The 14,226-nt window shown below is 40.2% G+C and overlaps 2 protein-coding genes across 2 annotated transcripts; both read right to left on the bottom strand.

The window, feature by feature from the left end:
• Positions 1 to 277: 277 nt before the first annotated feature.
• LOC129598031 (uncharacterized) lies at positions 278 to 4,907 on the bottom strand. Its single transcript, XM_055495772.1, has 6 exons — positions 4,214 to 4,907; positions 3,008 to 3,612; positions 2,271 to 2,522; positions 1,864 to 2,007; positions 1,557 to 1,767; positions 278 to 1,023 (listed from the first exon to the last, which is right to left on the bottom strand). Exons 1-6 carry the CDS (start codon positions 4,671 to 4,673, stop codon positions 512 to 514), a joined length of 2,184 nt encoding a protein of 727 aa, XP_055351747.1. The 5' UTR covers positions 4,674 to 4,907; the 3' UTR covers positions 278 to 511.
• Positions 4,908 to 6,038: 1,131 nt separating this feature from the next.
• LOC129598043 (uncharacterized) lies at positions 6,039 to 12,636 on the bottom strand. Its single transcript, XM_055495786.1, has 8 exons — positions 12,223 to 12,636; positions 11,367 to 11,573; positions 10,551 to 10,693; positions 9,931 to 10,061; positions 8,800 to 9,063; positions 7,936 to 8,154; positions 7,121 to 7,252; positions 6,039 to 6,427 (listed from the first exon to the last, which is right to left on the bottom strand). Exons 1-8 carry the CDS (start codon positions 12,483 to 12,485, stop codon positions 6,197 to 6,199), a joined length of 1,590 nt encoding a protein of 529 aa, XP_055351761.1. The 5' UTR covers positions 12,486 to 12,636; the 3' UTR covers positions 6,039 to 6,196.
• Positions 12,637 to 14,226: the final 1,590 nt, after the last annotated feature.

Here is a 14,226-nt window from a genome sequence, read left to right as displayed (position 1 = left end):
ATAAATAAAAACACATTTCATTATTTTTTAATTTTATTTATTCGCTTCAAAAATTATTTAGAATTAGTAAAATTATTACTATCATAATAATTATTATTAAATTATTGTTTCTCGTCTTAAAAATTAATAAAGAATTAATTTCGTTTTTAATCTGCAGAATCCATTTCGTTGTTTTATCCCGGAAAAAATAATTACGTTTATTAATTTAAGGGTCTATTAATTTAAGGGACACTTGCCTCGTCTATTAATTTAAGGGACACTTGCCTTGTATTAATAATTCTGGAAATAATGTTTTATTTTATAGTCATTTATTTACTGTATTTAAATCGGGAATTCGTTTAGCATTAAACGGAGATAAAAACCAAAGAATAATACCGGCTAAATTTTAGCCAACATAGCAGCTCACAACAGGGGAAGCACATCAAAACAGGAAACACAAAAATAACTGCCATAATTTGATTAATAAAAAAACAGCCATAATTTGCAGGAGAAAATCAGGAAAAATTCATGGCTATATATCCCGCGACGCCGTCTGTCGGCGCTGCTGCCCGGCACTCAGCCCCGCCTCCGGGACCTTCACCGGCCCCGTGATGAACTCCCCGGACACCGGCAGCACCTCCACCACCTCCGCGGTCTCCTTTGCCACCTCCGGCGCCTTCTCCTCCACGTCCGGGAGCACCGGGACGTCCGGGCCCCCGGTGCCGGCGGTGAACACATCCCACATCTTGTCCACGACCTTGTCGACGATCCCGGTGCGTTGGGGATGGTCGGCGTCGGCGGGCGGGACTTCCGGGGTGTCCCGGTGGAAGATGCCGGTGACGGCGTGCATCACCGACTCCACGGACTCCAGGACGTTGCTGACGAGGGACTTCTCGTCGCCCTCGGTGTGCGATTCCTCGAGGGTGTCGGCGCGGTCCAGGGCGGGCCGGTCGGTCTCGCGGGGAATGTCGGGAACGGGAGGATTCGGGTCTTCCAGGACCGGCTGCTCCAGGTCGCCGGGCACCGTGCTGGCCACTTGGTAATCTGCAATTCCAAGTACACCTCATCAAAATTCAATAACCCGCTGTTCCCACATAATTTTAATTAAACTAAGTAATAATTTTTTTAACTAAGTAATTATATTTTAGCGACGAATAACAACGTCAATGCTGATACGCACGAGAAAAGACTGTGAAAGTCGTAGTATACTGGCTGTCATTCCCTGCGGCTGGAAACTTGCAACATAAATCGACGAAAATCGCAAATATAAAACATCTATCATGTACAAAGAAAATTTCACTCTTTTTTCCAGCGACACCATTTCTTCGCGTTCTATTTTTGTATACATCTATGTCCGATTTTTTCATCATTATTGCATATTAATTTATTTTCTTGCTTTCTTTAAATTAATTATCAATTTTTAACGTACAAGAGGGTTGCAACGTGCTATTCCTTATGCTAACAAATTAATTTCCACATTCACAATACTTGCATGATCAATTTGCAATATCCCGCTCTTTTTCCCTGAATTTTAAACAAATTTGTTATTTTTTAGCGCATGAATCCAGTGTACACACCTCGACGGCGGGGCGCCAGATCGTTGCCCTCGGTCTCCATATCGACAATCCGGTCGGCTCGCTCCTGCGGCGTCATTTCCTCCACCGGGCGCATCCCGGTCTCTTCCGGCGCCGCGCCACTGTCCTCCTCACGCAGCGGCTTCTTAAAAGCGGTCGGCGAGTCGCTCGGCTTCCGGTTGGCGAATTCCTCTTTATCCAGACTGTACGCCGTCTAAATAAATCGTTAACATTATTGACGAAATGATTATTGACGAAATAAATAAACAGACAAACACACCGGTAATAAAATTGAATTTATTACTAGTACCTGGGGTTGATTGCTGGCGGCGCCGTTACTGCCGCGACTCGGTCGCTCGTCACGTTCGGCGACGAATTTGCGGGCCAGATGGGAGATCTCTTCCAGTGGGTCCTGGTTGGACTGCAGGCGGGGTTTTTCCATAGGCGAATTGATCTGTAATTACACAAAATATCAGTAAACATATTATGTATTATTTTTAACTGATTTTATTTTTAAATTCCATTTTTTTAATATTATTAATAGTTTTTCTTCAGAATACAATTTGTAAAAATCCTCTTTATGTCTTCATGCACATTGCATGGTAACGTAAAATTAAATAGAAAACCAAGAGCAATGAGAAAGAATTCAATTAAATTAAAAACCAAAAGTAATTAGAAATTAAATGCGGTTAATTTCCGATAAAAATGCAGGCTGACCTTTTCGGTCAGCAGGTGATGACCCTCCTTGAGGACGTCCGTGTCGGACTCAACGCGCTCAAAAGACCGCATCAGGACTTCCGGTTCGCTCTGGAAGCTGCTAATGGACTTGTCGGTGGGAATGCCGGGGGCCGCAGCGATGGGGTTGATCCATTTCTCGCGCGCCATTTCCAGTCGCTCTTGATACGCATCGCCGTGCTCACCGACGCGGACAAACTGACTGCTGAACTTGGCGCCATCCTTCTCCATGTCCTAATTTGCAGAAAACTAGTAAAATATATTAACAACTTTATAGGGAACAAAATGACAGTTATAAAGGGAAAACCAAGATTTCCTTAATTTTATCGAAATTCTGGTAAACTTTACACCTCGCACATGAAAGCGGAAAAATCCAAATTTCTTCCACCAACCAAAAAGAACAGGAAAAAATTACCAATCATTAAAACGCTCCGCCGTATAATTATTAATAACCTGACTATGCGAAATAAATTAACAACTATAACTTTATGAGCTAAAAATACCAAATTTCTCAAAACAAGCCAAATTTTAAAAAAATTAGCAAATTTTTAAAATGCCGACAAAGAATAAGTAAATTAACTAAACCCACGAAATGAACATATAAAGTATTATCCAACCAAAACAATCACGATGGCTAAAAATAAAGAAATTTTCAAAATATTTTCAAAGCTTTTGAAAATATAAACCGCTGATTTTTTTCCGCATTAGCAGGCAATTACCTGCATAGGCGAGCGGCGCTGCTGCTCGTCGGCGGTCTTGTCCGGGAGATTCCACATCTCCTTGGAGCGGATGAGATGCCCCTCTCCGCCGACATGATCCCGCACCGTCACACTGTCGAAATGCACCGGCTCCGGCGACGTATACACCGGCACATGCGGGCGGGAATCGCGGCGCAACGGACTCAAGTTCACCTCGCTCAGATCCGCCAGCACCGGGTCCAGCGCCGCGGCCAACTCCGCCCGGCGCACCGAATACGGCACCTTCTCGGGGCTCTTCTCCGGGTTCTTGTCTTTGCGCGGCGGCGGGCAGGGGGAGCTTTGGAGGTTCTCGAGGTGCGGCGCCCGGTGGTCCTGCAGGTCCATCATGCGCCCGAGGTCCAGGACGCCGCCGGGGCCCCCGGGATGGGAGGTGGCGGGGGCGCAAGGGGCCGTGGCGGGGGCTTCGAAGCGGTTGAGGGTGGTGGTGGGTTCGGAGGGGTCGCGGGAGGCTTTGAGGCCCTCGGTGGCGAAGGCGGACTCCAGGCGCTGCTGCACGTTCTGGTCGTGGCTGCTGGCCGGGATTTCTTTGTGGAGGGTCACTTTGTTGGAGGCGTCGTCGGGATTGCCTGTTATAATACGCCACCGGTCAAATAATTATTTAATAACGGATTTTCTAGTTGAGAGTTAAAATACAATTGATAATCTTTATTAAAACTAAAATCAAATAATTTCTCAAATAACTACTTGAAGAAACTTTCCGGTTACAAATTAAAATCAAAACAAAATTCATAATTTTGCAACTAACGCAAAAAATAACTAACTCAGTCTAACTGGAACAACGTTCTGGATAAACATCAAAATAAAATTAAAGCACTTAAATAATGTGCTTAGATCAATCCTGACTAAAACTAAAAGAAATTAAAGCAACCAATAAAAAGCTCGCTTCTGATATTAAACAAAATTACAGGAAATTACAAAAAAATACTACAAGCAATTATACAAAATGTAAATTGTTCAGAATTATACAAAAGCAATTACACAAAATTTAAATTATTCCGAATCACCCAAGGGGCAAACCATAATCCATAATATTTCTTATTTTTTGGGAAAATAGAATATCTCTAATATTTTTAATTTATCGGAATATTTATCTGAATATTTCTAATTTCTCGGGAAATAGTAAATAAATTTTCCAGCAAATTTTTGTAAAATTTACTAATTTAGTACCAGTTTCGGGTGGCGCATGATGCTGCTGCAGATCCTCCTCCTTCTTCTCCTCTCCCACATGCGTATGGAACACCTTATTAAACGCCTTACTCAGCTTGTTCTTGAGCTTCTTCGCACCGCTCATCCTTCGTTGGCCATGACTGCCGTGCTCATCAGCCACCGGTTCATCCTCCTCCTCCGTGGAATTATCCGGTTCATACTCTGCACTGTGCGTCGCGGCTAAATCCGGCGCTTGTGTCGTAATCACCCGTTCGACCATGAGCTCGTGCGGGTTAGGCTGCTTGATCTGTACCCGTTCCTCCACCGGTTGCGCCGCGTTTCCTTCGGCGGGTGGCAGCAGCTGAGGAATGGAGAATTCCCCCGCGGACACCACCGAGGAGGCCACGCTGGGAGTCGACTCTAACGGAGTGTCGATCTCCGGGATCTTCATCTTGTTGAGATGATTAGTGAAGGCTTCCATCGCGCATCCAAAACAATAATCAATTCCGCGTTACAGTGTTAAACATTCAACGTGAAAGTTGTGTTGCATCAAACGTGAATCAACGTGAAAATAATAGAGTCGTTTGAAAATTCGTTAAAGGTAAAAATTATTCCAAGTGGAAAACTTCGGTTTATATTCAAGAGAGTGTAATTTTAAACACCAGTTGGGGAATGAACGCTGCGCTGACATCAGGATTCACATGAACGCTGAAAGGGAAATTCACGCTGCCGTCGGGTGTGCTGCGATTTGTTGTCGTTTTCGCCGTGGGATTTTCCGCTTTGTTGAAATTGTTAGCGTGGAGTGGCGAGCATCCGCTGAAGTGGGGTGGAGATGGCGCGGTGTGGTAGGGAATTACCAGGGGATTTTTTGATTGGCTGTCGCCTGTGGCTGCTGTTGCTGTGATTCGCATTGAGAAAATAAAGAACTAAAATGTTTATCACTAGAACGTTGTTTTTTTTTTAAATTATGCAGAAAATAAATAAATCTTTTTATGACATTTTGTATCAAAAGTTGAACTAATTGTCATTCAAGAGGGTACGCACGGCGCTCTTCAGAAACTGACACATTAACGTTCACTCCGTTCTACAGAGTACAACTGCACTCGAAAATCATTTTTAACATGTTTTTATTGTAATTTTAATTCAACGCATTTTTAACTGCAGCAACATATTCAACACTGGAACTTTCATTTAGTTTTAAATCTTAACCTGTGAAGAATTAACCGTGCTTAACTTAATATGTATGTTACCAAAAATTATGCAGAATTTAAACTACGTTGTTGCCTTGTTGGTAAGCGCTGCAAATCAGTATCGCGAGAAAGTGTAGTACGGTGACAGCAATAGTCGCACCGCTTCGTTATCTTGAAAATTAATATGGCTGATTTTGACGACAAATAGGTGTAAAAAAAATTTAAAAACCTTCGATCTTTTTTTTTTGCAACGTTCCTGTACTAGTATGTGCCAGGGTTGTATTATCATATTGATTTTATTTATTGCTGTATTTTGAAGTAAATTTACTTTCGGTTCAACAACCGATTTTATTTCCGTTTGAATTAATGAAGGCGCCCGGAAGTTTCCGGATGCACCGAAGTGACCTCAATTCGATTTTCTTTTTCACAAAATATTAAATTTTATTTATCTGTATCCGAAAATGTTTTTTTATTCATGAATACCGATTAAGTTTTTCTTTATTTTAATTTATTTTCCATCTAGAACGCAATCTTTATTCCCATAAACTGAATTCTAATTATTCACGAATTTATTTATGATTTATTCTTTATTATTTATCTATTATTTATTTATTTAAAATATTTATTATTTATGTATTTATTATATTTATTATTTATTTATTTTTTATTATTTATCTCATCTGCCCAGTGCCCACTGCCCAGCAACATCGGTGAATCACTGTCATTCACACCAATACCACGCCAAAAAAAATTAAAAATTAACGAGCGTCAAACCAACCATACACACCGGCACACTAATAATACCACTGAAAAATCAGGCATCTTTTTCGGCAATAAACAGTCCCCAGGCCTGATCGCCGGCATGACAGCGGCCCACCTTGGCGTTCCAGCCGCTGACGATCTCCTCGTAGTCCTCGCGGGAGAACTGCTCCACAAACTCCGTTTCCAGCGGCTCAAATTTGCGCAGTTCATTGTGCAGCACACTGATGAACTGCTGCGTCCGGTCGTCGGCTTTCACGCGTACGAAACCCACTTCCTCCAGCAACTACACGCAAAAGAGTTAAGGTTATCGACAACTTCTCCGTGCAAAGACGCGCTGATGTTACGCTATACAATTAGTTACCAATTTAGCAGCAAAATTAATTAAATAAAATTTGAAATAAATATTAACGCCCAGTAAAATACTGTGAAATAAATCGAGCCGAATTCAATAACTAATTAGTTAAAATAATTTTGTCATTATAAGTGTTAAAACTAGTGAATAGAATGGTTAACGGAATAAATATGCTAAATTTGACTACTGCTGTATATAAATTACAAAACACATTCAATAAAACTAAACTAAAGCCGCAAAAGTTAAACAGAAATTCCGCATAATTATTCAGAATAAAACAAAGGTCACTTCTATGCGCCAGGAATTTTTCTGGCGCATAACACTTTTGTAAAATAAAAGTACAAAAACAAAAAGTATAATACATAAATCGTTAGAGCAGATATATATAATTTCAGCATAAAGTCTAAATAAATTCCATTTAGAATAAAAAAACCCTAGAATAACTATGAAAACCGCTTCTGATTTTTAGAAAAAAAAATTGGATCCTTCATTTCACAACCGTTAAATCAGTCAACGCAACTAGCACAACACTGCACCAAACAGTTCACGCCACCGATGTTGTGGCCAGTACACTACGATCACATGCATTTAAAGCGCCGATTCGCGTCAAACCAAAACCCTGACCTGGCCGTACTGGGCGACGGTCAGCAGGATATATCCGCGCTGCTGGACATAGGTCTGGAAATCGCTGGAATGCGTCTTATCGCCGCAGCAGTAGTCGGTAATCAGCAGTTTCCCGCCGGGTTTCAGCCACTTCTACACACAACGAAAACCGGGCATTTGCAGTATTTAGGACAGATTATGTAGAATAGTGGCGACAGGACAGGACGCAAGAAAAGTTGATATTTCAAAATATCTCTTATGTATTAAACTTTCGATGCAGATTTTTCTACAGTATAAACAACCATATTTTTATACACTGCATTTTTGGCATCTTTTTCATGCGCAAAAAAACTGACTTAAAAGTTAAAAATACTGAACAATTATCAAAAATGATATATCAAAATAGTCCACGATTACAGGCTACTGTAAAAAAATTCAGTTATATTTTTTCATCTACAAAGCCACATATTTCTTATGCGATACAACTGCTTCAAAAATTATAAACAAATAAAAAACACAATTTAAATGCTATAAAAAAAGTCGTTAGACTCGCTCCAGACTGCGGCCAAAAAGTACTATTTATTTCAGCTTAATTCGCTCTATTTATTGTGTTCAAAAATAATATTTAATTTATTAACGATTTATTTTCTTTTTTATTGATCTTCATTTGTCCACGACGTATTTCACTGATTCACGCATGAATGAGCAGCTGCGTGAATAAGCGGCGGAATAACCTGCCGAAGGTTTATTTTTCAATTTACTGTACTTCATTTTTTTTATTCTGTTTATTTATGACCAAGGATTTATTTTTTATTTATTTTAACTGATCAACGTACAAACATCTGTTGGAATAAGCGGCGCTTGTCGGCAATATGGAGGATGACATCGCGGCTGTAGATGAGATCGAAGCTCTCGGCGGCATACTCCCGCGTCAGGATGTCGGCAATCTCCAGATCGACGCTGCCGGCGGACAGCGCCGCTTCGCCGCGCCGCTCCACGGCGATGGAGAACATGTTGGACGACAGATCCACGCCCGTCACATGCACGCCGTATTCCTGAGCAAAGGACAACCATCATCACCGCCCGAATTAAATTATAATTAATTCTGAACATAACCAATTAATTTCTTGTCTTCATTTATTATTATTAATTTAATAAACTGTTAAATTTATTTATTAAATTATGCAAGAACCATTACGGCATACCATCGTTATTCTCGATTTGTGATTATCTGACGTGAACAATGATTTTATTAGTGACAGCAAAACTAAAGAGTGCTGAATACTTAAATTATTACCATTATTAATTTGTTATTATTTAATATCGCTTCATTATTAATATTTAATTTGTATATAGCCGCTTGTCATTCCTTCTTTCCTTTGTCAAGCTCGCCCACTGATTCTCCTACAGTATCATAATAAAATAAACTCATAAAAACGACGAAAACCATTTCGCGTTAATTTTATGAAATTTTTAATGTTTTTCAAATTGTATTATTTTTTTATATTTCGTTAATTCCATAAGTAAAATAAAACAATCAACAAACAAGAAAAACTGAAATTTCGTTAACAAAGTGTTACTTTACTGCACTGTTGAAACAAACCAAGTTGGCGCAATTGTCGAGTGTAGCCACCTTAGCGCCACTACACTACGTTCACACACATTAACACTACGTTTAAACTGGACTAGCGCAATCTCACCTTGGCCATGTGGAAGGCGCTGCCGGCGATCCCGGCGCCGACGTCCAGCACGTGTTGGCCGCGCTGCAGCCCCAGCATCTGGCAGAACTCGCTGGTGGTCCGCTGGCCGCCCGTGCTGACGAAGCCATCCCCAAAGATGGCCTCGTACTTCGAAATGCCCTTGCGCGAGTACTGCACTTCGTCCAGGAACTTCCCGAACTCCATCCCGCTGGCGACGCACGGCACTTTCTCCAGTAACCAGCACATTTCCGTGCGTTTCTTCGTCTGCGCGGGAAAAAAATTCATGCCGATTCACGTAAATAATAATGAAATAAACGTAACAGAAAAGACCATAAATAATAAACACATAAACAATTCCATTAATTCGCAAAACTTAAAATAAAATATCGTAAAAATAAAGAAATATCGTAAAAATAAAGAAAAACCTAGAAAAAGCCCAGTACACTGCCGTGCGTTTCTTCGTCTACGCGGATTAAAATGTCTGTCGATTCATACAAATAAGTAACAAAAAATATATAAATAACAGACAAGAATACCAAAAACAAACAAATAAAAACACTTCCATTAGAAAAGTGGTATAATAAATAACGTCATCAAAAAATATTATGATAATCAAATTACAAATGTTTTATTACTGTGCTGCGTACCAAGGAGAGCACGTGAATCGCTTACCATGCGCCAATACACTACGATCATACCACACATGCCTACCTTGCTCGGAAACCGGATACATATTAAAATATCGTAAATGCAAAGAAAAAAAAATACCCGTAACAACCCAGCAAATTTCCGTACGTTTAACCGCCAAAATAACAACTCTGATTCACGTAAAGAATAAAAACAATCGGATAAAAAAATAACATAAATAAAACAAATAATGTAAAAATAGATTCTATTTATTCAACGGAAATCGTAGGCTAATGTTGTAATAAACTAAAACATCGTAAACTGCAAAGAAAATCGTCTGCGTACAATATTTGCTCGGTTTTCGCATTTTCGATTTACCTGGTTTTTTTTAAATTACAGATAAATTAATTAGTTAAAATTTTTGTTAATAATGATTTAGTTGAGAGAATAAATGCTAACTTGTTTCCAAAAAAAATATTTATTTCTCGAAATTTATTTCCGTACTTTTTGCGGATCCGGCGAAACGGCGTAGGCTAGCTTGAAGCCGTAACGTTGCGTGTCTTCCGCCACGAAGGATAAATCACGGATTAAGGCGTACGTTTCGGCGGGATCGTTGTAATTCACGCGTTGACCGTCTGTAAATTATAGGGAAGAAATTACAGAAAAATCCCGAAACAAATCAGACAATCCGCTGAATTTTTGCATTTATTGTTAAAAAATCGCAGTTAATAAAAACAACGAAATATGTATCGAAAATCCAATAAAGAACTACACAGAAGCCCACTGGACTTTCGCACCTGAAAAAAATACCGGAAAATGTACAGAAAAATTGATAAGAAATCACCACAAAATCACCCAAAACTTGTACATAAATATCGTAAAATGTTCAGAAAATCCTCTAAAAAAATTGCCCAGAATCGCTGGACTTTCGGTAGTTATTATTCCCGCTTAATTAAGTAAACCACAACAAATCCTTCTTAATAAATGTGTAAGAACATTCAAAAAAATATTATCAACAGATGCTCAGATACAATTTTAATTTTTAATAATTAATTAGACAAATAATACCAAATTTAATTTCATTTAACTTGCAATGATCCGACGGCGCAAAAGACTGAGCGCACCTGCATCGGAGGGAGAGGCCAGGCATTCGCGGGCCAGCAGGAAGCCGCCGGGGCGTAGGGTGCGCAGCGCACTGGTCAGCAACTCCTCCAGTTGTGTCCAGGTGGTTGTGTTGCCGGTGCAGTTCATCACCAGCACATCCTTGCTGCAGGCACGAAAAACAGAGAAAAAGCATGTTGAAACACACCCTTTCTTCAGTGTCTTAACGACAAATCCTTTCTGCAGTTTCTTTAACAGCGTCACGCGCATACAATATCAGAAAATCAGATAATTATCACGTTTCAAACACTACAGGGTACGTAAATTTTCAGATAAACGGCTCAAAACGTTTTTACAGAAAAATCTGGAAGAACAGACAACGAAACCCTGCGTCTGCGGTGTTTACAACGGCTGAACGTAGATTAGTGGCGTGATCAAAACTTATCATCAAAATATCCAGCATTCAGCTTTCTAAGTACATTTACCTCTAGTATAAAAAAAATCGTTTTTTTCTTAAATTTACACAAGAAATAACGCCGAATCGATGATAACAAACGAATACGCAGAAAAAATCATTAAACAAAATCCCCGAGCAATTAGCACAGTCTCAAAGAATATCAGTCACAGCTGCATACAATTTGCCTGGACTACATTTCTCTGTATAAAAATCTGGAAAAATCCATACGTAATTCTCTGTATACGACGACAAATTATTAACAAAAGTAAATAAAAACGTCTAAAAATTCCTAACAATTAATACAAAAAATATCAAATAAATCAATTTAAATAAACTGATTCGCAAAAAAATGTCTCGCTTGGGCGGAAGTGTGTGAATGTACCTGTCGGGCGTGCGCTTCGACGCGCTGCTGATAGGGCAGACCTCCGATGAGCCGGAGCCGGACCGCTGTCGTTCCCGGCCGCCCTCGGAGCTGCCGCCCTTCAGGCTCGTGCTGCTGTTGCGGCGTTCACGCGATCCCTGCGGGCCATCGGTTTTCACGATCTCCAGCGAGCGCACCTTACGCAACAGCCACGTGAACCACTGGTATCTACAATAAAACAAAAAAATACAGATTAAAATACAGCAGATAGCGGCGTATACGAAATTCCACACAAACCATGCACTGCAAAAACAATTCGAAGAATTCCCACAACAGCATTGTTGTGTAAAATACAGTACAATTAATATAATAATTAAAAAACTGAAAATACGTCTACACAAAAACTGCATCAAACTGCACAGAAACGGCACAAAAAATGGATTAAATCGGCCGACAATTCAATTTTTAAAAATTAAGCAAAAACTATTCAAATGCTTTTAAATTTACTTCAGCAGTAATCAATATCCAGCGATTAAAAGACTATTTTTTCTGTTACTATTCGATAATTAAACTGCAAGAAATTCAAGAAATATTCCAGATACCGCCGTACTTTTTTCAAATCTTGGTAATACTGCTAGTAATTTAATTGTTTAAGCTTTGATTGCATAGCCAAACGCTGGCACCCTTACATATGAAAAATGAAGAAAAGACGTAACAAAAATCCAGTTTCAAACGACAATTTAATAAAAATTCTCGAAACTTCCAGAGCGAGACTTATCCCAAAAATACATTAATAAATCTTTGTAGGTTATTTTGTAGAAACGTCTATGAGTATGCCAACATCGAGATATCAACAAGAGAAACTCTGAAATCTCACTCAGCGACGCGTCCCAGGAAGAGCACATCCTTCTTGTCCAGATCCAGCTGCTGCAGCATCTCGTACAAACTGTCCGTCTCTGTCTCATGCTTCCCGCTGCCCTCCCCCTCGAACGTCACCGAGGTGGACCGTTTCACCGTGGGGCCGTCCATGGCGGAGACGGAGTAGTCCAGTTTCTGCATGGCACTGCGAATTCCCTTGTACTTGTCAGCTGTGGTGTTCGTACTGCCAGCTGTTGAGACAGACTCGCCTGCATTCTGCATGGTCTGCGCGGTTGCAGGCGCGTGCCTCGATGGGCCCCGATAAGCCGCTGGTTATCGGATCAACGATACGTTGGATTAACCAGTTAATTAACTGCAATCAGGCTATCAGCAATTGGACTTTGTACAGATGAGAATCCAAAATAAAAATACAAGAAAACTATTCCAATTTACAGATTTACAGTCATTTACTGGTAAGAAATATTTTCCAAGTTCAGCGCACAGTGCAGGTTTTCTGTGACTGCCGCTCGGTGGCGGGAGGTCCGTACGCTAAGCAGACGGGTTGAAAGTTGAAACACACGTTTTGTTTTCTGTTTTCTGTGTCGCTTCAAAAGCGAGTCACGACATTTAAATTTTTATGACAGTTTTCTCCTTACTGATTTTGTCGCCCTTTTTTATTCCTCCTCATCAGAACGTTTTAAATATTTTTGGCTTGACAAAGCGCAGTTTCGACTTTTGACCAGCTTTTTTAGTATTAAAATTTACAAGTCAGCACATCAGCACAGATCTTGCGCGGAATGGCATTTCTCGGCAGCAATGCCGCTCGGTGGCGGGAGGCCTAGTACACTCAGGACCAGGTTGAAAAATGCGTTTGCACTCGCGAAAATCGTCCTTGATTCATAAGAATGCAGGTCAGCTGTTTGCTTTACGGGTGGTAAATACAGACAGCCGAGGATAGTCATAAACACAATAACAATGCGCCTCGCCGTAAGCGAAGGACTTAATTCCAGTGGACAAATAGCTGAACTTAAGGGAAGTGGCCCGGTACATGGTACCAAATTCAGCATGCACGAAATTCATTTCGCGCACTCCCAAACCTTTTTTCTCTTGTTTATGACATTTGTAGTCAAATGATTTGTATACACGCCTGAAAACCGCGCGCGCAACATCCGGTTCGGCAGTTATGGCTGTAAGAAAATTCAAAGTTTAATGCTTTCAGGTGTAAAAGTCTCATTATGGACCGATCTCCTTCAAATTTTGCATGTAAATGCACATGGCCATGAAGATCGTTTTACACCGATCCAGACTTCCACGATTTTTTCAAATTTTAAAATGAATTTTAAAATTTTGAAATTCATTTTAAAATTTGAAAAACATGCTAGAACAGTGGATCGGTGTAAAAACGTTCTTCGTGGTTACGTGCATTTACGTGCAAAATCTGAAAGAGATCGGTCCATAATGAGACTTTTGGTACACCTGAATGCATTTAAACTTGTTGGAATTTTCTAACAGCCATAACTCGCGAACCGGATGTTGCGCGCGCAAACGGTTTTCAGGCCTGTGTATACAAATCATTTGACTACAGATTGTCATAAAACAAGAGAAAAATTGGTTTGGGAGTGCGCGAAAGTGAAAGATTTCGTGCATGTACACGAATTTGGTACCATGTACCGGGCCACTTCCCTTAAAAGCGCCTTTGTTCAGTTTTTCTCCTCTATCTGCCCTAAGCCTGTTTATTGTATCTGTATTGACTCCTTACTCCTTAGCAGCATAAGAATGAAGTAATGTTTTAAATCACAAAATCAGTCAATAATATGCAGCTTATGGCAGGTCATTAACATTGTAGGTGAATATCAGCCAGTTTGTTCCTTTTGGTGTTATAATATCATCTTTTAACCGGTAGCGTTGATTTCTCTGCAAAGTAAACCTTGTGACCGATAAAAGCCTTGCAAAATAAGCAAAGCACCTGAGAGGGCCTTAACGAAATATCCCGACCCAACAACCGGCAATGTGGTTCTCCAAC

Source organism: Paramacrobiotus metropolitanus, unplaced genomic scaffold (assembly GCF_019649055.1).
Source record: "Paramacrobiotus metropolitanus isolate TYO unplaced genomic scaffold, Prichtersi_v1.0 Parri_scaffold0000113, whole genome shotgun sequence".
In the NCBI taxonomy this organism is placed as follows: domain Eukaryota; kingdom Metazoa; phylum Tardigrada; class Eutardigrada; order Parachela; family Macrobiotidae; genus Paramacrobiotus; species Paramacrobiotus metropolitanus.
Note: the sequence above shows the minus strand (reverse complement) of the source record. Positions and strands in the feature narration are given on the sequence as shown.

Excerpts from the sequence above, each read along its gene's own strand:
- LOC129598043 (XM_055495786.1), bottom strand. The coding sequence starts at position 12,485 with ATGCAGAATGCAGGCGAGTCTGTCTCAACAGCTGGCAGTACGAACACC. Across the intron at positions 10,062-10,550 it reads GGCCTCTCCCTCCGATGCAG|ACGGTCAACGCGTGAATTAC; the intron begins GTGCGCTCAGTC and ends TATAATTTACAG. Across the intron at positions 7,253-7,935 it reads GCTTATTCCAACAGATGTTT|AAGTGGCTGAAACCCGGCGG; the intron begins GTACGTTGATCA and ends CGTTGTGTGTAG.
- LOC129598031 (XM_055495772.1), bottom strand. The coding sequence starts at position 4,673 with ATGGAAGCCTTCACTAATCATCTCAACAAGATGAAGATCCCGGAGATC. Across the intron at positions 1,768-1,863 it reads CCGCCAGCAATCAACCCCAG|ACGGCGTACAGTCTGGATAA; the intron begins GTACTAGTAATA and ends CGATTTATTTAG. Across the intron at positions 1,024-1,556 it reads TCTGGCGCCCCGCCGTCGAG|ATTACCAAGTGGCCAGCACG; the intron begins GTGTGTACACTG and ends TTGGAATTGCAG.